We start from the raw sequence: 24,340 nt of genomic DNA on the forward strand, positions 1-24,340 counted from the left end.
GTACATTGATCTACTCTGTCTCTGTAGATTTTCCTATTCTGGATATTTCAAGTAGATGAAATTATACAATTTATGTGTGTTTTGGCTTTTTTTTTTTTTGATTGGCTTCTTTGCAATTAGCAATATATTTTCAAGGTTTATCATATTGTAATATGTGTCAGTAATTCATTACTTATTATGACTGAAAGATATTCTGTTCTATGGATATATCACAACTGGTAGTTATTTGATTTGTCCCCAGCAAAGTGAGTAAGGCTGCCCTTAACTGTCATGTGAAGGTTTCTGTGTGGGAATATATTTCATTTCCTTTGGGTATATATCTGGGAGTAGAATTGTTTGGTGACCTGGTGACTCTGTTTAGCCTTTAGGAACTATCAGAATGTCTATCAGACTGTAACATTTTCTATACACACAAGCAATGTGTTAAAGTTTCAATTTATTTCTTCATACTCTCAATAGCATTTTCTACTATCCATTCCAGTGGATGCAAAGTGTTATCCCTCATTACAGTTTTGATTTGCATTCCACTGGTGGCTAATAACATTGAGCATTATTTCAAGTCTTTATTGGTCATTTATATATCTCCTTTGAAAAGAACTTGTTAAGATCCCTTGCCTATTCTTTTAAATTAAATTTTTGCCTTTGATTTTTTTGAGTTGGAAGTATTCTTTATATATTCAACATACTTGTTCTTATCAGATATATACCATTATTCGAATATAGAAAATTATTGAAAAGGTCACCTACTTTAACGTATAAAGTGTGTGTTGGACTGAATAATTTGTGTCTTCTTCTGGATTAAGCATTAACTGAAATAGAGTCAAGATTCATTTAGTAGTAGAGTATGTCTGAAATTTTGTCCCTGAGCATCATCAAAAATTAGAAAGCCCCAAAATTGATTTAATAGTAAGAGCATAAACTTGGGGGCTGGACTAAGAATTATAGAGGGAATAATGTTGAAATGCTAGGGATTATTCTATGCAAACATTCATAAATCCACTAATTGAAACCAAAGCTACATAATACTCAACTCTTTCCATTAAAGGGAGAGTAATATATAAATTTCATTCTATAATAAATAGTGATTTTGACTAAAAATAATAGAGGTTGACAGACTCTTATATATCGGATTAATTGATAAAATGTGAAAGAAAAGAAATGAAGACTGTATAGAATACCTCAAGTGTAGAAACATAAAGGACACTATACAAATCTAAAATGGCCCAATATAAAAATATATTTAAAAATAAAGTGTTAAAATAAAGTAGATTTTAGATGTTTAAAGATAATAATAAAAATGAGTTCTGAAGCAAATGAGTTAAGCAAAAGAATCAAGATTTGAAAATGAAAAGGTCAGATCTTTTAGTAACAAACTTACTTAAGGTCATGGTAATAACAACATCTTTATTCAGTCCTATAATCAGAATAGACTTATCCAAAACATCACATTCATCCTTAGTTTTCTTCTTGTCAGTGGAAATGGATACACCTATGAAAACTACAAATTAATGATTAATTAACAATTTCCTGACTTACATTAAAAATATGATCTTCTGTTGGAATCGCCACAGCAGTTCAGCCAATACCCTTTCTTCTACAGCTCCTAAGGCTGATTAACACACTTGCATTTTCTTTTTCCTACATATTAATGTATTTATTCTATTTGAATTGATCCATGAGTCATAAAGTAGCTTTTAGAGAACTTCAAGTATTCGTGCTGCCATTATTTATTGAGATTTTACTTTGTAAGCACTTGATAACTTCCCCTTGCTCATTTCTCTTATACTTGAATGTTTAGTACTCTTGGGAGTGGTGTTTCTGATGGTTATTTAAACTGACATTTTGATTTATTTAGCAGTCTTGTTAGAAAGAAGAACATAAATTCATTCTGTGGACAAAAATTTCTGTAGACTGTTGAGCAGGATTGTGATGATTTTAGCAAGGAAAGGTCAAATTATCAGCCAGTTGATAGACATTCCATTTAGCCATCTTGACATTTCATCCTTATCAAAATTTAATTTTCTTTTCCTTTCACAAAACAAATTGTAACAGTCCCTTCCAGGAAGTAATAATTTTGGTGTTAATCAATGAAAAATAGAGGGTTGGTAAGAAAAATATAGCAAGGGTAGAATTTATGGAACCTGGCCACTAGTTAGAAATGGATGTAGTAAGGTTAAAAGAAGGAAGTCTCACATGTTAAATCTGGAAAGAAATATAAAATATGTGGTTTGGCAGAAGCTAAGAGGAGTTGGATGCTGGACAAATTTGAGAGCGTTCAAAGCTGTTGTTACAAACTTGGCACTATTAAAATCAGGAAATATTTAGAATATCTATAGTATAGTTGTGTTATTATTACTTCTTGATTATCCTTTGTTGAATTTTTAATATGTTCTATATCAAAGATACTCAAACCAAACATATTATTATTAAATGAATGTGATTCAGAAATTGGTCTCAATACATTAAGCAACTAATATTGGCCACTTTGGAAACTACATAAGCTAATCACAATTAAAATTCCTTCCGTAAATGGAATTTATAAATTTAGGGAGGATGTGTGGGAAAAGGAAGGAACACCAACTTCGTCAGATAGAAATGGTTGAGTCAGAAAATGGTAAAGCCAGCTAACACTGATTTCATTACATACTCCATCCAAATCCCAATCATTTTATATGGAAAAGTTGGGATAATGTAAATTTATGCCAATTTTATTTAACAAGTATTTACTGAATGTCTAGTGTGTGATAAGCAAAACCCCTAATACCAAGGACCTTTCTTTCTGTTCAGGGAGCCAGATAATAATTCAAAATAAGTAAAGTGTATAATATCCAGAAGGCAACAGTACAGTGGAGAAAAATGAAGCAGGGAAGGATGATGAGGAGTGCAGAGATATAACAGTGGGTCCAATTTAAATGACAGAGTCATGTAATAACCTAATCACAATATCTTAAAATGATTTTATTTTATTCACATGACCAAAGAACAGGAGCTTCAAATAGATATCAGTTGATATGTGATATAAATATATACTCTAAGTATATATACTTTAAATGTATACTTAAAAAATATAAATATATACTTTAAGTATTCTGGATGAATGAAAAACATTTCATTACCTTCCATAAATACATATAAATAGGGAAAAGCTAAGTTACTTTTTTTATTTTAGTTAGAATGAATTTTAAGAAGTTACTATTTTGTAAATATGTTCTCCAGGAGTGTTAATTTCATTAAAGGATCTTCATTAAATTACTGGGCATGTTTATTATTTTCATCAGTCGGACCTGAAAACTGCAGATCTGGGTATTGTTGCAGTGCCCTTTGTGAAAAGAAAATTAGCTTAGCTATTAACTATTAAATTTTGTCCTTTGTATTCAAAGTAATTGATGTCTTTGAAAACAGCAGAATACCTCGCTTCATGGATGTTTCCTGAACTTGCAAAATTTTATCATACCATCAGCCAAATGCAAGGAGTTTATAAAAAACATAAGGAAATGGTTTTACTTAACTTTCAATCACAAGCTTTTTAATTGTATACAGTTAAACTTAAGTAAAAATTCAGCTTTTCCAAATAATCGTTCACCAAAGATTGCCTGTTTTTTTTTTTAAATTAGCACCCACAATAGAAACACAGAAAGCCAAAATACAGTGTAATTAATATGTGTGGTATAAAAATAGTGGTTACATTATTTCATAAAATTTCCAAATTTGTGTTTCAAGGCAAAATGGATATTAATGTTTTTCTGAAAAATAAATTACAAGCTCAAGTGAGATTGACAAATTCTAGATTATCCATTATATTTTTAATGGCTTAGGTTTGTTTGCCCTTTATTTTGAACTAATTTTAGACTTCAGAAAAGTTACAAAATAGAGTTCCCATATGCTCTTACCATTTAAACTTTTCCTAATATTTACATTTATATAATCATAATACAATTATCAAAATGAGGAGTTAACATTGGTACAATATTGTTATTTTTACTTGAATTTCAGCAGTTTTTCCATTAATGTCCCAATTCTGTTCCAGGATTCTCCCTAAGATCATACTTTGCATTTAACCTAAGCAGTCTCCAGTAGGTGGCAATTCCTATAGGTCAGGTTGGAATCAGTAAAAGCTCATTATTTTGAATGCAAATGTGCAAAAGAGATATAGAGGTATAAATGTGTGTCTGTGTCTTTTAGTATGTTTATGTATGAATTTTATCTCACTTTACTAAGAATACCCAGAAACAATGACATCTCAGTAGTAATGAGCACACATAATGCTCAGATATTGTTTACTAAATACCATTCTTTAATAAAAGAAATCAGGGCTTCTCAGGGTATTGGTTGATTTCAGGACTGGGGCCGGGGAAATACAAAATAAACCTAGAAAATCTTATAGTGCCAGAAAGTAAGAAATACCTGAGAGCATGGGGGATTCGTCAAAATGACACAAAAACCAACTTTTTTTATTTTATATATTTTTACATAATTTTTCATTTTTGTACAATGTATGCATTTTCATCTTGGTTATAGTCCCTGTACAATTCGCACCACCCTTGTTTGAATCCTACTCTCTTCTCCACCCCCTCCTCCGTAGTGTGTCTCTGGTTTATAGTCACTTGTTGTGTGTTTGCTTTGGAAGCACATATACTAAAATATAGTTGATTTTGATTTTTACTTTATCATGATTAGTCTTTTTCCTGATCCTTTATTTAGGTTTTCTAAAGTCCTGCTATGAGTGAGACCATCTGGTATTTTTCTTTTTCTTTCTGACTTATTTCGCTGAGCATGATCCCTTCCAGCTCCATCCATGTTGCTGCAAATGGCATGAGTTTATCTTTTTTGATAGCTGAGTAATATTCCATGGTGTATATGTACCGCATCTTCTTGATCCAATCATCTATTTTGGGGCATTGGGGTTGTTTCCATATCTTACCTATTGTAAATAGTGCTGCTATAAACATAGGGGTGCAGGTGTCCTTTTGAATTAATATTTTTATGTCCTTTGGGTAAATACCTATGAGTGCAATTGCTGGATCATATGGAAGCTCCATTTTTAGCAGATTGAGGAACCTCCACACAGATTCCCATAGTGGTTGGACCACTTTGTACTCCCACCAGCAGTGTAGGAGAGTTTCTTTTTCTCCACATCCTCGCCAACATTTGTTGTTGCTAGTTTTTTTTTTTTTTAATATGTGCCATTCTCACTGGTGTAAGATGGTATCTCATTGTAGTTTTGACTTGCATTTCCATGATTACAAGTGATGTTGAACATTTTTTGATATGCCTGTTGGCCATTTGCATTTCCTCTTTGGAGACGTTTCTTTTTAGCTATTCTGCCCTTTTTTTGACTGTATTATTTACTTTATCTTTGTTGAGTCTCATCAGTTCTTTGTAGATTTTTTTGTGATCAGTCCTTTATCATTAGTGTTGTGTACAAAAATTTTCTCCCATTCAGTGGGGTGCTTCTTTGTTTTGGTTACTGTCTCTTTTGCTATACAGAATTGATGTAGTCCCAGCTGTTTATCGTTGCCTTCACTATCACTGCTTTGGGCGATGTGTCTTTAAAGATGTTACTGAGGTGTATGTCATGTAGTGTTTTGCCTATATTTCCTTCTATATATGTTTTTTATGGTTTCAGGTCTTATGTCTAGTTCTTTAATCCATTTTGAGTTGGTTTTTGTGTATGGTGTGAGGTAGTAATCAAGCTTCATTCTTTTGCATGTAGCAACCCAGTTTTCTCAGCACCATTCATTAAACAAAGGGCACCTGCACCCCTATGTTTATAGAAGCACTATTCACAATAGGTAAGCTATGGAAACAACCCCAATGCCCCAAAATAGATGATTGGATCAAGAAGATCTGGTACATATACACCATGGAATATTACTTAGCTATCAAAAAAGATAAACTCATGCCATTTGCAACAACATGGATGGAGCTGTAAGGGATCATGCTCAGTGAAATACGCCAGAAAGAAAAAGAAAAATACCAGATGGTCTCACTCATAGCAGGAATTTAGAAAACCTAAATAAGGGACCAGGAAAATACTAATTATAATAAAGTAAAAATCAGGTCCTCTGTCGAGGTCTATGTTTCAGGTCTATGTTTCAGATCTTATGTCTAGTTCTTTAATTCATTTTGAGTTGGTTTCACAAAACCAAATCTAAGGAGTTCTTAATAAACCAAAATATAACAATTTGAAAAACAAGTAATTGTGACATAAGATTTTAACCCATAAAATCAAATAAAAACTGGTGAGCTCATGCTGATGTAATAAACAACATACTAAATATTAGATAAATGGAGGAGAAGGGACAGCTTTTTCATATTGAAAAATTCCAATTAGTCAACGCAAAAGAAAAAAGAAAAATACAAATTTGTAGACAAATTTCCCCAATTGGGGTTAATATGAAGGAAAAAAAATATAACTTGACTGTAGAGAAACCTGACAGACATCGCCTAAACCTAGGTATCAATGTAAACATACCAATAAAAGAGATGTTGACATCATGTAAACCCTATAGTGCACCAAGAAGCATATAGCAGATTCATTGGTGCGCCTGCCAACATTTTCTGATCATAAAAAAGTAAAATGTCAAGGCAGTGAAGGGCAATGAAAGAGGAATTAGGTATTTATTTTTAAGCATTTCATACAGCTTTATTGGAGAGTATTTTTGAATATTTTAGATAGTATTTTGACTAAAGGAATTTTCCCAGCTAAATCTTTAAGAAAAATATATTTGTAGGAAACATGGGGCAAGTAAAAAAATCAAGCCACTTAATTTTTTTGCTATATCCCACTACCATGAACCTAAATTCTAAACAAAACTTTAAGGATCTGCTGAAGTCTCTGTTTTTCTTTGACCGTCAGGTCAGTGACCTTACATGAAAATTGGTCATGACAACTCCTTTGTAATACTTCAGCGTTAGGAGGGTCCCAGTTTTCAGCACTGGACTCTGAGAGAAAAGGAAACTCTCATGTCTTACTATTCCCAGGAAAAGAATGGACACAGGGAGGAAGGCAAGGAAGAGTTTCTCCCTTTATTATTGAGCTGGTCCACAGACAGCCTGGGTAATCAGCTGCCATGAGAGAGGAGAGAAATTTTCTCAAAAGTAATAGAGATTATTCTTGCCACCCTGACTGAAAAGAAGGGAAAAAATGTGGGGGCAGGGAAGAGCCTGCCTAGGAGAGCTATCTTTAGCTCTGTTGGAAATTTCGCACTCCACAACTGGGACAGAGGATTATATTTTGTAATCTGGCAAATCTAATTCAGTCACACAGCTCCGGTAGGTGGATGAAATAGAGTGCCTATGAGATGAGAGACCCTGGATTTCCCATTAGAGCAAAGCACTTTTTTTTTCAAGTTTTAATACATTTGAACATTTGATTTCAACTACTCATCACTTGGAGTATATATCCTACATTTTATTTGATAAAACTTTCTTATGATGAGTCCTAAATTCCATTAGTAGCTTGATGTGTATATTTTCTAGTGTTTTCAGCCAGATTTGAGAGTACTAACTGGCTTTGTTTAAATCAAACCTTAAATGTCTTTCCTATCCCTAATACCTCACACTATTAGCAACCTAGTGACTCTCTAACAACAGCAGGATAGGAAAGTGTAAACATGTGACTGAACATGTGACTGATGGCATGGTGACTCTGTGCTTCCTTTGTGGTCTCACATCCTGCCTGAACAGCCAGTGCAGCAGTCCACTAGACAGTTGCTGACCACAGCTGCTATCACCATCTGAATGGCTTCCTGATAGACCTTAAACCTAATGCTTGTTCTGAGGGCTGATATCTGCCCCGCAGAGCTGTCTGGAGAATGGAGCTGCTGGGATGCAGCTAGTCCTCAGTTACTTTTGCCAGGCTACTCACTTCCTCAAGTGTCTCCTTAGTCTCCCCCAGATGACTTCTTAGGTTTACATATGAAGTTCATAAAGAGCCTGTGAGAAATGTAGTTTCCACACCAAACACACCTCCGTGTGTGTGTGTGTGTGTGTGTGTGTGTTGGGAGTGAGGATGCTGTGGTACCTTCTCACCTGGCTGCATCAACTGACCAATAAATTTATCTTTCCTCATGCTTCAAAATTCTCTGCTTTTCAGCTAACTATAGACTGGGAAGAAATGTTCTGCTGTTCAGACCCCCAGACTACATGGAAATGGCCTTTTAATATTTCCTTCCAGTGTCATTCCCTTAGAGGTGAATTAATTTTACTTAATCAAGGAACTGTACAATAGTCCTCATTTATTCTTCTCCAACAACTCTCCTACTTTGCACTATTCTGTTCTGAATTCCTTGTATTCTTTTGACCATTGAATCAGTTCCCTTAGTGCTGCCATAACAATGGGACTGGGAGGCTTCAACAACAGAAATTAATGTTCTATCAGTTCTAGAGGCTGAAAGTCAAAGCTCAAGGTATTGGCAGGAGTGGCTTCTCCTGAGGTCATTCTGGCCTGCAAAGAGCTACCTTCTCACTATGTCCTCACATGGTCTTTACTCTGTGCACACTTATCCCTGTGCCCATATTTCTTCTCATGAAGACTGCAATCTTCATGACTGGTCTAGGGCCCACCCTTACAGCTTCAGTTTAACTTAATCACTTCCTCAAAAACCTTAGAGCTCCAAGTAGTCACATTGTTAGGGATTGGGGTTAGCACTTCAGTGTATGAATTGGGGGGCAGGATAGGATGTGCACAGCAGAAGGTGTGAAAGTGAGGGGCACTGTAGATTTTACCAGAACACATTTATAAGCTGTTACTGCTTTCAGAGTGCACCTAGTTTTGCTGATTCCATAGAAGCCTGCATCTTTGATGCCTATATATCCTTGGGAGTCTTTTCTATATTTCTCCCATTAAAAAGAAAATGGGCTTTCAAGTTTGGAGGTCTGAATGGAAGTAATCACAAGGAGGAAAATGACAGAAATCTGAAAGTTGCTTTTACTTTTCTTTTATATAAACTAATGTGTGCTGAAAATCTCCACTGAAATACGTTTTTTTTATGAAGTGTCTCCAAAATCTCTCTGACTACCTGAGAAATGTTTCCCTAAGCATACCTATTAAAAGATCAACTGGAACAGTATTCTATTAAATATTTTGAGAAATTTGGATCCTGGTCTAGTCTGGCAGTCTTCTGCTTGAAAAGCCTTGAATAGCTCATCACTCATCATCAAATTAGATGCAAATATGTCTGTTGTATTTATTTGAGGCCCTCTATGCTCTAGTCCTAATTTATTTTTATATCCTATCTCCCATGATTCTCTTATATATGCCATGTTCTCCAAATATCATGATCCTAAATATACTTTGTGGTTTCCGCCTTCTGCATCCTTTTTTAATGGTGTTCCCTCTGCCTTGAATTCATTTCTTTTGCTTTCCTGGATGATTTTGCTAAATCCAAAAATTCTATCTTCTCCTGAATATTTTTAAACTCCCCAATTTAATGTGATTTCTTCCTTCTATGAACTGGCATAGGGTTTTATTATATTCTGCCAGAGCATGTATTTTGGTCTTTTAATCTATTTAATTTTCTTTACTCAGTAGGCTACCATTTCATTCAAGGTAAAGAACATGTTTTCACTCATTCATGTATCTTCTGTGTTTTTCACAGCATGGATTCTCAATAAACATTAGTTATATAAATTAAGTAAGGGAGGCACTAAAGGTGATTCTTTGATGTCTCTGGTTCACAGTAGTTTATGAACCATATGCCTTTATCTGCTCTCTTCTCAAGAGATGCTGTTGAAATGATGAGAAAGAAATAAAAAATCAGAAGCTTTACTCTGTGGGAAAAAGTGGAAGACATGAGAAATTTCACAAAAATTGTAAGAGATGAAAAATGGATAAAGAAATAAATTCAGTAGAAATCTCCATCTCAGATTATATTTACAACAGGACAATATGCTATCCCCCAGTGAAGCTCTGGGTTACAAGATTACTAGAAAAAGAAGAGAGATTTTAATTGAATGTTTGTAAGTAAAACAATTATTCCTGTTCCATGTACCATGGCACCAGTGCCCTGTAATTAAGTTTAGTTGGACTACTACTAGAAAAAAAAATCTTATTTTTCCTAAGCAAATTAGAAGAATATTTCTGCAATATATACGCAAACAGACAGAATATATATGCACACAGACAGTTTGAGATGGGGATCCAACACGCTTATAATCTGGAAGTTAGGGCCTCCAGACTAAATTGCCTAATTCCTTCATGTTCATTTTAAGGTGTAACCAACCCCTTACCAAATCCATTTCTTACACTTATATTTCATGCTCATAACTTAGAAATATTGCTATTGTCTTTTGCTGACTACCTGTATGCAGAATGAAATTAGGGAAATAAATTTAGATAGAAAACAGTTATCTCTACTTACACTGGAATTGTTTTGAGTTCGTTGGCAAGGTTGGATCTTGTACTCACTAGTAACAAATTTAAAAATATCAATAATCCACTAACATTTGAAAGGGAAGCAAAATATATATTTTGAAAGCAAGAAGAATCTCAGTAAATGAGAAGGAATACACTAAAAGGAAATCAAATGTATTTTTGAAAAGTAGAAAAGTATAATAGTTCAGGAGAATAGTGACAGATTATAAAAGGATGATGACCATTATTTAAAGAAATAAAATGCTGAGAAAAGAATTTTGTGGAGGTAATCATTTTCAGTTCCATCTGATTTCAACAGAAATCAATTTCTTGTTGATTATGATTCTGGAGGCTCTGGATTTTTTTTCCAACAACATGGAGAGGAAGAAGCCTTAATAAGTAAATATGCAAATTCAGAGTAACTGGATTATTATTCTCAGGAATATTGAAAAAGAAAGGTGGTATGGCAAACAAATCGAGGGAAAAAAATAAAACCCTTTGAAATTTATAGTGATTGCTGAATTAAAATTTCATGAAAGCCTTTAATGATAATGTTATGTACATTTGGAGGATTTCAGATGATACAAAGAGAAAGAATATATAAGAAAAAAGATAGAGTATATAGTAATATATGTAGTCTTATATTAGAACAAGTTAGAAAAAGAGTACATAAGAAAAGCACAGAGGATTAATCGAGGAGAAGTAATATCTGATGTAGTCAAAATTTCAGAGATAAATAAAAGAGAATGTGGACTGTAAGAGTTTATAACCAAGAAGGGAAATTGAAATCTTTAAACTCATTGGACCTCTTGCCTGTAAATGATAATGAATGAAAATGAAAAGTATGTAGGAACAGAGCATTGTCCTATTACAGAACACAAGTGTTGAAGAATAGCTTATTAAAATGTGTAGAAAAGGAGGAGGTAATCAGTATTAACTAAGTGTAAAGACTTTAAAAGGAATATGGATAACTCACAGAGCAAGAAAGTTTGCCTCTAACATCATAGAATTGTATGAATTATTTCTATAGCTAACACCATTAACCTGATCAGGAACTTTGACATCCCCAAATCCTAGAGCCATACACTATCACTGCAGTCACCCACCACAACAAATGCCTTTGTGCTACCTGTTTCCTCATTTAGCTCACTACCAAAGTAAAAATCTACATTTTTGTCACATATCTATACCATAGCTAAACCCAAATATTCCTAAAGGTTATGATATGAAAAGCCAGATATTTGGTCTCAATAAAAGCATGAAATAGATTAAAAGCAACATATGCAACAAAGAAGACATCTATTTTCTCTCCATGGTAGACTCAAAGGCAATCATAAACCCAGCAATTTTTTAAAATTTTAAATAAAGCAAATTAAGTAAATTTTTTAATATCCTCATCTTGAATAGCTCAGGGAAATACAGACTATAGCACTCCACTTAACAATTGAACTATGCTGCAATAATCATAGTAATGTGATCACCACACATGGATTCTCTACTTTTTTTTCATTGTTATAGGTATAGTTGACACATAGCATTGTGTAAGTTTTCTGCCATTAATCTAAATAGCAAAATACAAACATTTGCAATCTAACTGTAAAAATAACTTTACAGGGCCTCCCCGGTGGTGCAGCGGTTGAGCCCTGGGCTGCAAAGCTGCCTACAGCCTCTGCAGTACTGGTTCAATCCCCGGCCACCAGTGAGGGTCCCACATGGCCACATGGCGTGCAGATCTCTCCTGCCGCCTGCTGCTCCCCTCAGCAGTGTACCCCGTCAGTCTGCCTGTTCTGCTCGCCGCTCTGGCTCTGATGAATTCTCTCACCCTCCCGCACTTCTGACTGTACCCAGTGCTTGTATAAATAAATAAATAAATCTTAAAAAAAAAAAACCTTTACAACACATTGTATTTTGTAGTAAAGCAGAGAGAGAATGTGAAAAGAGGGTAGTTAATACCCTCAGTTTAAAAAATGGAAAATCAAAAAAGCCAGTAGAACAGAGTTTTAAGTATATTATTTAAAGTTTAAAAGTGACTGGTAGATATGAAGTTGCAACCTCACAACTAATGGTCCAAATTCTCCTTTAAGGTAGGTGTTATTTAGCCACTGGTCTCATGTAAATATTTTTTTTTTTCTTTTGAATCGTTATCATCTATAATCAACTCAGGAGGCATGTATAACCAATTCAGCAGAAACCTAAACACTCCCCATTGTCTTACATCTGGCCTGATTCACATATTTACTTTACTAAACTTGTTCTGTAGACAACTCAAAGGAGGATTCCAAAGGAGGAATTAAAAATAATAATATGATTATATGAACAGCCCTTTGGTGGATCTGTTGTGAGATCATTCTTTTATATCTTGGGGAAGTAAGTCAATAGGTAATGCCTACAATGAAATAGTAATACATTTTTAAAGATTTATTTATTTATACATACAAGAGCTGGGGTACAGGCCAGATGTGGGGAGGAGGTGAGAGGATTTACCAGAGACAGAGTGGGGAACAAAGAAGGCAGATTGACAGAAGTACACCTCTGGGGGAAGCAGCGGGCAAGTCAGGAGAAGTCTGCTGCACCATGTGGGTAGCTCCCTGGCCAGCCGGGGATTGAACTCGTGCTGCAGAGGCTACGGATTGCTTCACAGGTTGCATCTTAACCCCTTGAGCCACCTGAGAGGCCCAAAAGAAATAGTAATAATTTTACTATCAGTATTATTAAAAGATATCTGAAAACTCTAAATGCAGCTCAGTATTTGAAGCAATTTTTTTTTTTGGTCAAAACATAAACATAAACTATAGATAAAATGTTAACAGTGACATTGAGTTGAGTTAGAATGTTGTTATGGCTTGACTGTTCATTCATTTTCCATAAATAATAATCACATGCATCCAAATATGTAAAGTATCATGTTAGAAATTGGAAAATGCATATGTAATATATTATGATCAAAAAGATCAATATACCATACAGTGTAGGACTCAGTGCCAATGTTTTTTACAAACAATTTTCCAACATACTATAAATTTCCGTTAGTACTACAATTAGTTTTATTAATAAAGTTTCTTTTAGCTATAAGATTAGTTTGCATACATTGAGAATAATCAAATGACAATATGGAGAAGCAATAATTTCCTAATACAAATAAATTTAAAAGGGAAAAAGACCCAGTCAATTGATAAAATGTAAATAACAATAAGAGCTTCTGAAGCTTCTGTAGTCCTAAATACTAATATTTAGAATATAACTTCTGAAAATTTTACAATGATTTGCTAAGTTAAAGAACAGATAGAATAGAGCAATGTGAATGTACAAGGGCATGAAGCACTTGAACAGAAATTAATGCATGGTATTCAGTAAGCAGGCAAGCTGTGTTCTGAGTGGGGGTGGGTGGGGTGTGTGAAAGTACATTTTATGAATAAATTTTAAAAGCTGAAGTAGAACAGCCTTAAAAGCTGTCAGTGGGCTATGACTTTTTAAATAATGGAATTAAAGTGCTGAGAATGCAGTTTCATTACAACAAATGGAATTATGTTTTCATTTGACAATCTAAAAAAATAAAAGTCAGTGCAGAAATTCAGGATTTTCTTTGGTGATCATTACGTAGCTTCTTTGATTAAGAGCTTAAAAAAATTCACATTGGAGTTTTTGACCTTAACTAACTTTAAGAGCAATGAATTTCAGCCACCTTTATGAACAGTCACCCTTTCAAATTTAACTTTAGAGGTCTGGCTTCATTCCTTCTGGAAATAGATCCCTTTCAAAATACTATGTGTTGTGTATGTTAACTGTTAATAATGCTTGAAAGCTATGTAACATTTCTGTCTTCTCTCTAGTTCAACAGTGGTTTTTATCCTAATGGCATACAGCTCCCCAGTTCCACCTAGTGGTTGAAAATTAATAATTATCCTCTATATAGTTTTAATAAATTTGTGTCAATTTTGGGGTGAATCTTAAATTGAATAATGTGGATTTCACTATTAGGGCTGAAGAGAACAAAATGTAGTAGCAAAACTAAATTCAATAATTGCAACTTAGGTACTTTAAAAATACAAATACAATGTTGTGAGACATGGATTTCTATTAAGGATTACACTTTACAGCCTTAGGGCTGTGATTCAATAACCATGGTTAGTCTTCCTTAGTTTTCCTTTAGTCAGTGACACTATTACAGTCTTAAAGGAGACACAGGTAAAAAAAATCTTTGCTTTCTAAAACTTATTTGTATGAGTTTTATAAGGCACATGTCATTAAGAACAGGAAGTTGTTAGTAAATTAAAGTTTTATGCTATTTCCTTAAAAATGCAAACAATATTACTGACCAAAGCAGTAATTACTGACTGTCTGGAGCCGTCCGGAATATGTGCCATGTTGCATATGCTTGCCATGAGTTCGTTTGCCATGAGTCCGCTTTACTGTTTCGCCTATTGGAGAACCACAGGTTTTTCCTGTTAAAGCACATAAGACTGGGAGGTACAGGGGGAGGAGCTACGAGGGTATAAGAAAGGAACCGCAAGAGAGAGACTAGGGACTGTGAGGAGACTGTAAGGAGATATGGCAAGGGTTACTGCGAGAGGAGCAGAGAGAAGGCCAGGGAAGTAAGAAAGTCAGGGAAAAGAAAGATATGTAAATGTAGGATAAAGGAAAAATAAAGAAGCAAACGCTAGCGTTAAATTGTCAAGCCCCTCATTTTAATCCTCAGCCCTTCTCTTCCCGTGCCTCCGAATCCCGCGGGTCGGGACAACTGACCAATAATCCGACCATGATCTCAAGGCATTCCTAGAAATTGGAACAAGTTGTATAGTATAATAAGACTTGAACTTATTGTGTCTGAAACAGGAAATTCCGGGTAAATCCTTTCTCCCTTTGGGAAAATATAATCTTGGATAACATTTAAAGATAAAACTATCTTAGATTCTTTTACTGCATTCAGAGTTTGGATTAAAATTTATTTCCTGAAATAGTAGAACCACGTATTTATAGATAATAGTGCTCGTGCCTTGGTTGATTGTATTGAAGCACAAGACACTGGTATGTGAACTACTTTGCTCTCTGGTAATAAGTATCCCTTTGACCTGAGTTGTAATCATAGATTAATGAGGAGTGTGCTATTAGTGTTTCAAAGAAAAATAAAATCAGCTGTCAAAATTGATCTATAATACATCTGAAAGTTAAGTGGAACAAATGATATTTTTAATAATTTATTTTTAACTTGACAGCAATAAACAGACAACAAAACTGTTTCTGGTGTTTTCTTGTTTGTTTGTTTGTTTTTCTTTTACTAATACCTAATACGGTGAGAAGGACTTGCTCTGTTGTCCCAGGTTTAGTGACTAACTTAAAACTGAGGACAGAGAAGAGTCAAATATGTCATTTTCTAATCTCCCCACCCTTTTTTTGTGAAAAGAAGATCAGAAAGAAAACAAATAGAGGAGTCTGTGCTTTGGCACAGTGGGTGCTTTGGCCCCCATCAGCCAAGTGAAGTGAGGTGCAAAAGAACTACCTATTGTTCATAGAGAATAGCAGTGTTTACAGGAAATAGGAATTGCATCTCATTTGCCAGTTTGATTTCTGCTTTTGTGGGTTTCTGTGATTGTCTGAACACAGGAAAAAAGAATGAGAGAGAGATGGCAGGGCAGAGAGAACTGTAAAGTAGCCCATGTGCATATGTGTGAGTTACCTGTAGCAAAATTGATAGCTTAAAAAGATTTGGTATCTCTTCTAAGGTATCTCTTCTAAGGGTGTTGGCCACAAGGTGAGGAGACCCTAGAACCTGAAGGTTTCTTGCTTGCCAGTGATAATATACAGAGACCCACTCCCTATTTTCTACAAAGCATTTTCACATTTCTTTATGAGATAACCAGCCTTTGGACACCTTCATAGAGGACATCAATGACCAGTTAGACTTAGTCCAAGGAGCAGCACCAACCCAGGAAGAATAAGCCTGAACTGGTAAGACTGGGATATCAAATTGTATGGGGCTGGTTTTTTAATACTGAATGTGCTTTGAAAAAAAAAAAAAAAAAAAAAGGGACCTGCCTGAGACATTAAAGCAGAGGAATGGGAGGTTGGACAAAAGTACTACTGAAGGTTACAATTTCTTGAAGACCTTAACTTGGAGTTTGCAATTTATTTCACAAGATACTTTCCCCCCTTTCTCCTAAGCAATTCATTGTTGGCTTTTCTTACACTTTCTTTTTTCATGTAATTTTCTTACTAAGGTATTTGTTTAGGATTCAAAATGCAGAGAATAGCAGACACAGCCTTCTAGGCTGCCCAATCAAAGTATTTCTAGGGCTCTAGTGCCTTTGGCATTGGGTACATGAATTCTACAGCGTGTTCCTTCTCTCAGGAAAAATAGAGATCTCAGAGAGATTCTTTCAAGCATCAAGCATAAACTTGGTTTTCTAAACTCATTATTTTCTTAATGAAATATTTCATTTTTCTATTGCTTTTCATCCTACTAAATACCTTTACAAGGGCCTCCCCGGTGGCGCAACAGTTGAGCGCTGGGTTGCGAAGCTACCAGCAGCCTCTGCAGCTCCGGTTTGATCACAGGCCACCGCGAGGGTCCCACATGGCGCGCAGACCTCTCCTGCCGCCTGCTGCTCCCCTCAGCAGTGTACTTTGATCCTTCTGCCTGTTCTGCTCCCAGCTCTGGCTCTGGTGAGTTTTCTCACCCTCCTGCACTTCTGACTGTGCCCAGTGCTTGTATAAATAAATAATAAATAAATCTTTAATAAATAAATAAATAAATACCTTTACAAACAGTGGAACTGGAAATTATATTGAAAATAAAGGTGAACACAAACCTGTCTAGAAAGGGTTCATTACTATTCACTTTTCAGTCAGTATGGTAAAACATCTTTAAACGGTATGAAATAGACTATAAACTATACTGCCTTACATACTGAAGTGTATATCAAGGTTAAAAGTAAATAAATGCACAAGCTACATTTTCCCCCCTAAGTGTTCATTTGATTAGCTTAAACACATCTTTAATCTTCATTAAGTTGTTTTGGTAAATTCATCATAGGAAAAATAATTTGTTAGGCCTAAAAAATTATTCTGGTGAAGGAGATATGGAATTATATAATTAGAAAAGTTGAACATTTAGTAACCAAGCATGAAGAACATTGTTATATTATTCTTTGTTCACTTAACAAAACATTTATTAAGCACTTTCTCTGTGTCAGAACTATGTCAGGTCTCAGAGATACAGTGGTAAACAAGATATCATCCCTTTCCTCATGGAAGTTATTTCACAAGCAAGCACAACAGTAATGAATTAAAACAATTCAGTGTTACAGTATTATGTAAAAGAAGTACACTATTACAAAGCTGGGAAGTAATGACTAAGTTGCAGGCCAAAAATTGAGTAGGGCATAGGAGGTCGACGGAATAGCATAATGAAAAGTCTTAGATATAAGAGAGAATCTTATTCAGAAGAAATTATAGAATACTCATGACTGGCACACATCTGAGTAAACAGGCAAAATGATAGATAAAATTTGAAACTCAGGCATAGCAGAGGAAATCATGATAAAAGGGCAGCTTTTTAAAAGTAGGTTTATGACTCTTTTAAGAGTAAGAATTAGTGATGGAGAAGGGGATACATGACAAGTTTAAGAGTCACTTAGGTGACAATTAAAGAATTCTCTTATATTAGAATTTGGAATTTTATTTTTATTTATGTAATTAGCTCCTCTAATCCAAATGTAATACTAGATTAAATCTGTCTGAATATATAAAGATAAGACAAAGAAAATTAGAATGGTAAGTTGAAGACAAATAACATTGTTTTTACAGGTCTGTAGATTTTGCAGGCCATAAAATGACCTCTATTATTTTATTTTGTTAAGATGTAATAGACGTAGCATATTGCATTAGTTTCAGATATACAGCATAATGATTAGGTATTTGAATATACTGAGAAATGATTAACACAGTCTACTTAACATTCATCATTACCTATATGTTTATAATTCCTACTTTTAAGATTTACTCTTTTATCAACTATCAAATGCATAGCATGTTATTATTAACTGTAGTCACCATTACTGTTTTTTATTTCCTTCGGATAAATACCCAGAGGTGGAATTGCTGAATTATATGGTAGGTCTATTTTAACTTTTTAAGGAACCTCTGTATTGTTTTCCACAGTGATATCAACCAATTTACATTTTCACCAATAGTGCAGAGCTCACTTTTATCCACATCTTCACCTGTACTTGTTATTTCTTGTCTTTTTGGTAGTAGCCATTCTAACAGCTATGAGATAACTCTTTTAAGGTTTTGATTGCTATTTTCCTGATGATTACTAATACTGAGCACTTTCACATATGCTTATTGGCCATTTGTATGTCTTCTGTGGAGAAATGTCTATTCAGTTCCTCTGCCCACTTTTTAATATTTGTTTGTATCTTTTGTTATTTAGTCTTATGCATTCTTTACATATTATGGACAGTAATCCTTTCTCAGATATGATTTGCAAGTATTTTTTCCCATTCAGTAGGTTGCCTTCTCATCTTGGTGGTGGTATCCTTTGTTGTGCAGTAACTTTCTAGTTTGATGTAGCCCTATTTGTTTATTTTTGCATTTATTGCCATTGATCTTGGTATAGATCCAAAATAACCTCACCAAGACCAATAATATCAAGATGCTCACCACCTATGTTTTCTTCTGGTAGCTTCATGGTTTCAGATCCTTTGTTTAAGTCTTTAGTTCATTTTGAGTTGATTTTTGTGAATGGTCAATGTAGAAATACAGTTTCATTCTTTTATATAGGATTGTTCAGTTTTCACAATACAATTTATTAAAGAGATTATCTTTTCCCCATTGTGTATTCTTGACTCCCTTGTTTATGACCTCATATATATGACTTATTTCTGGGATATTTTGTTTACTTGAACTGTTTTAATGCCAGTACAATAATGTTTTGACTAGAACAGCTTATTAATTTTTTTTAAAGCTTCTCTTAAATCCCTGCTAGCCAGAAGAAAAGAAACCTCACACTGAATATAAGAGTTACTCAGAACTGAAGCTTCTAATTAAAGGCAGCATTTGTAGCCAGACTGTGTGGGTTCAATTTTTTGATCTGCTCATACAGCTAGACACTTGAAATTATTAATTTTCAGTTTTTCTGTACAATGGGTATAATAAAAGCATGTATCACCTACATTACCAGGAGGATTCAATTCTATCATTAAAGAAATATTTATGAATGTGGGGCCTCCCTGATGGCGCAGGCAGTTGAGCGCAGCGCTGCGAAGCTGTCCGCACCCTCTGCAGTGCAGGTTCCATCCGCGCCGGCCGCAGAGATACCCACATGGCAGGACAGATCTCCCCTGTCTCGCCTGCTGCTCCCCTCAGCAGTGTATTTCACTCAGTCTGCCTATTCTGTTCTCTGCTCTGTCTCTGGTGAATCCTCTCACCCTCCAGCACATCTGACCTGTACCCCGGTTATTGTATGAACAAATAAATCTTTAAAAAAAAGAGAAATATTTATGAATGTTTATTCTGTCCTAGAAAATGTTCTAGCGGGCTTCCCCGGTGGCACAGCGGTTGAGTGCTGGGTTGCGAAGCTGCCTCCGGCCTCTGCCGCACCGGTTCGATCCCCGGCTGCTCCCCGGCCACCGGAGGAGGGTCCCGCACGGCGCGCAGACCTCTCCTGCCGCCCGCTGCTCCCCTCAGCAGTGTACTTCGGTCCTTCTGCCTGCTCTGCTCCCCGCTCTGGCTCTGGTGGATTCTCTCACCCTCCCGCGCTTCTGACTCTACCCAGTGCATGTATAAACAAACAAACAAACAAACAAATAAATAAAGCATGCCTCTGTTTAAAAAAAAAAAAAAAGAAAATGTTCTATCAATAGTTCATAAGATCCCATAGAGAACAAAATAGACAATGGGGCTCACAATAGTTCGTGCTTACATTCTGCAATAATTGGCAATGAATAAGAGGCCAAAATAGACATAGAAATAAAAGTTCAATATATCAATATTATAAATATGTCAATTTTACCCAAAATTATTAATTTAAGGCCATTCCAGTAACCTGCTCCCAGCATTCTTTTTGAGTAGACAAGCTTAAAGTTCATATGGCAAAATAAAATAACTGAAATAGCATGAAAAATTTTGAAGGAGATCAATAATAAAGGAGCTTGCCCTTAACTTTAAGAAAACATTTTATAGCTACAATAATTGAACTAGTGTGGTTTTAGTGAATGGATTGAGACAATCAAATTAACAAGCTAGAAAGTCAAAATACAAACATAATTAGGAATTTAGTGTTTGATGAAGAAGTCATTTTAGAGCTGTGAGCAAAAAGATGGATTATTCAATAAGTTGAATAACTAGGTAGCTATTTGGGGAAAATTATATTTGATACATTTGTCCTGGGAAGAAGGAGCAATGATTACTTCTTTCCTAAGAAAAATATTAGTACCAAATTATGGTAAGCACAGAGGTTCTCCAATAGTGGATGGGGTTTAAAATGCTACCCTGAAAGGTAGCAGTGAAAAACAAAAGCTTAAACTCTCATTGCCAATCCTGTTTTTTTGTTTCTTTTGCAAAGCACTTTACTTTTTATTTATGGGAAATAATTTAGATATTCAGAAGTTATAAGAATGCAATCATAACAATCCATGTACCCAGAATTTCAGATTTTAAAAATAGACATCCCAAATATTTGTAAGGCCATGTATACTATCTCTGATTTCTCTTCTTCCTAAGGACTTACCTCACTATAATGACAAATCTAAAACCACTTCTTTAACATTTTATATTTGAGTTTTCTCCACGATATTTCATAAGCACTAGGACTTAATTTTCAATGTTATCTGTACGGATATTTTATTTATGTTTTTCTGTATTTATATTTCCATATTTTTAGTTGACATAGTAGTATATATATATATTTTCTCTTTAATTAGCAATTCCCTGCAGATCAAGCTTCAGAACATAACAAGAATCTAACCCAGTTGAAACCATCATCATCTAGTTCAGTAATTAAAGTAACATCCTCACTGGACAGTGCCCCTTCTTCAATCTATTATCAGTACAATGACCCAAGAAATTTTTGTAAAATACATCAGAATAGTTTGTACCCATCTTTGAAATCCTCCAATGCTGCCAAATCTTCTGCAGTAAAGGTCAGAGACTTGGTAAATTTTACAAATACGTACATACAAGACTCCCTCTCTGGCTTCATTTTTCCCCTCCTTTCTCAACTCCAAGTGAACTAGTTTCCTTTCCTTTCCTTGGCCATACTGGACATTCCCTGCCTTGGGAAATTACTTGCTACTTCTACCTGGAATGGTCTTCTCCATTTACCCATATGATTACCCCACTTAGTCTCTTCAAGATGCTCACTTAAATGAAAATCTTATCATCTCAGTGAGGACTTCCTCAGCCACCCCTAAACATTATTTTCCTGTCTGCATATTTTTCTCTTCACTACTTGTCACTCCTAACATATAACATAATGTGATTATTTATTTTATTTCTACTTTAAGCCTCCACTAAAAGCTTCAAGAAATAAAACATTTTTGTCCTTTTTGTTAATGGCCATAACTTTTGAATCTACAGCTTTTCCTGGTGTATTGAAGGTACTCATTAATTATTTCATGTCAGAAGTGAGTGGGGACTTCACATTCATCGTATTAACTAGAAATACTCATTTCAAACATTTCTCTATCAACTAACATGAACTGAGAAAAATGTATATATTTACAGTTTGGTGAACTTAGAGATTCTTAGTTACCTATTACAGATTTTTGAAGAAATCATAAAGAATATATGTCCCTTTAGGTAAAAGTTGCCAATATAATACAACATAGTATGAGAACAAGCAAATGATTGAAGGAAATTCATTCGAACTGTCCTTGTCTGACCCCCTCCTTTTTTGTTCCCATACCACAGTGTATTCCCACTTCATCCCTTGGAATTAGATTAATCATTCTGTTGAGTAACTTTTAGTACCCTTGTGTGACAATTAGTGACCTCATACTGCTTTTTGGATGGCAAACAAATCCTGATTTTTTGGATGGCAAACAAATCCAAATTACTGGCACCTTGTTTTATATTCCCACCCTGAAAATGGATTCTAGCTTTGCCAGTTACCATCTTGCCAAGTAGCAGTGAGGTACATAACAAAGATAATTTTATTTTTGTTTGCCAAAGGGAACATTTTCTCCACTGGGAATGATCATTCTTAGGAAGCAATAGTTAGATGTAGCCATATGCAATCACGAATCCAAAGTATTTCATTTTATTTTTCTATTTCCAAAGATACATTGACCTTATGACAAAAAGGATAATGTTTTAAGAAAGTATCATTGTTTAACGATCATTGTTTAAGGTATTTTGAAATTGTCTCCAAAATTTAACCATGAGGAAATAGAACAGCAAAGTAATAAAAGAAGCTAACATTCACTGAGTGGTTACTAAGTAATGCCAACATCCACTTAGTAATTTATTTGTGACACCTCATTTTATTCAACCTAATGATGCTAGTACTATTTTTCACAGAAGCAGGAAAGAATCTCTTAGAAGTAAATAACTCAGCCATCTTGCAAACTTGGGATTTAGATCATGCAATCAGACTCCAATCTCAGACTTTTTACTCTATTTAAGGATTGAAGTACAAATGTAATATACCTGGAAAAGTACGTGTTTTCTAAAACAATGCATTGGTACTTTGAAAATGTTGATTAATATGTTATCTTCCTCTTGATCCTTTAGACAAAACTGAGAGTTTAAAACAGCTTTATAAACCACAGGTGTGTTATATATGTTTTGTCATTTGTTTTCATCTATTAAGTATCTGTAGAGATTGATAGAATATTATCACTTTCCTTCTAAAATGTACATTTCTTGCACTTACAGTTTGAAAGCCTTATTCAGCAAAAGTAAACAGAATTTATTGTGCACAATAGGGGGAAAGAGCTAGTGTATATTTATGAAAAAACTTCTCATTATTTGATTTTTTTTTATATATGCAAGACTACTGAGCAGACTAGCACAAAAGAAGTTGCACTTAATGTAATGAATTGATCTTCTTTTGAAAAAGTGCTCCTGGCAGTCTCTTTGGGGAGCCCCTATTTTTCATCACCAAGTAACTTTTTCTTAACTGCTACATAATTTGAAAAAAGTCATTGCTATAATATGGTAGAAATAAGAACACATTTTTTATGAAATCACATTGATAAGCTGATATGTATACATTTATAATGATAATTACAAAAAAAATAACCTACAGAGGTCAAGCAAGTATCATGAATGAGATGCAGTGGATCATATTATTGACATGATAAAACAAGTTTATGCACACACACACACATATACACACACCCCATATATATGGTATTCATGACAGGATATACATAAAAAGAGATTAGGAGTCAAATACTCATGTCTTTGGTTCATGATCAGTGTAAATGCTTTCATTAGCTGAATGGTGAAAAATTTCCACTAAGTCTCTCCCCCTTCTCAAACTATATGCTGTATTTTTAAGATTTTGTAGTATCTCTAAAAATATTTGTAAATAATGCCATCATTTAGGGCACCATACAGATAAGTCTTTGAATTGTGCTCTCCAATTCTTACAGTTGGGAAAATCCAGACTATGTATGACATCTGCTTTTTTAACCACCTTCACTGAGTTTTTCTCTTTGTATGTGTGTATGTGTGTGTGCTTTTGTTGCAGAGAAGGCCAGCAATCACCAGAACAATGGCAGAAGATGTATGGTAGATGCTCTGGGAATGAAGTATACCACATTGTTTTGGAAGAGAGTACATTTTTTGCTGAATATGAAGGAAAGAGTTTTACATATGCCTCTTTCCATGCACATAAAAAGTATGTTTCTGCTTCCCAAGTATTACAGAATATAAACCAATTATATCTTTTAAACAGCTTTCTAAAATACAGCCCATATTGGTACTCATGAGTTACAAGTATTCTGGGTTTGTTTTTTTTTTTGACATGTTTATAAA

The 24,340-nt window shown here is 34.6% G+C and overlaps 1 protein-coding gene across 3 annotated transcripts in view; it reads left to right on the top strand.

Annotated features, from left to right (window-relative positions):
- KCNT2 (potassium sodium-activated channel subfamily T member 2) overlaps positions 1-24,340 on the top strand; it is a gene marked incomplete at both ends in the record, with an annotated part of 316,392 nt that overhangs the window by 223,496 nt on the left and 68,556 nt on the right. For 2 of the 3 annotated variants that reach the window (XM_084246074.1, XM_084246075.1), the window contains one exon: positions 24,054-24,203. The exons of the other annotated variant lie outside the window; for it this stretch is intronic. In XM_084246074.1, the coding sequence (XP_084102200.1) occupies positions 24,054-24,203 (150 nt within the window). The remainder of the gene's footprint in view (positions 1-24,053; positions 24,204-24,340) is intronic. 3 annotated transcript variants of the gene reach the window in all.

Source organism: Talpa europaea (assembly GCF_964194135.1).
Source record: "Talpa europaea genome assembly, chromosome: 10".
NCBI lineage: Eukaryota > Metazoa > Chordata > Mammalia > Eulipotyphla > Talpidae > Talpa > Talpa europaea.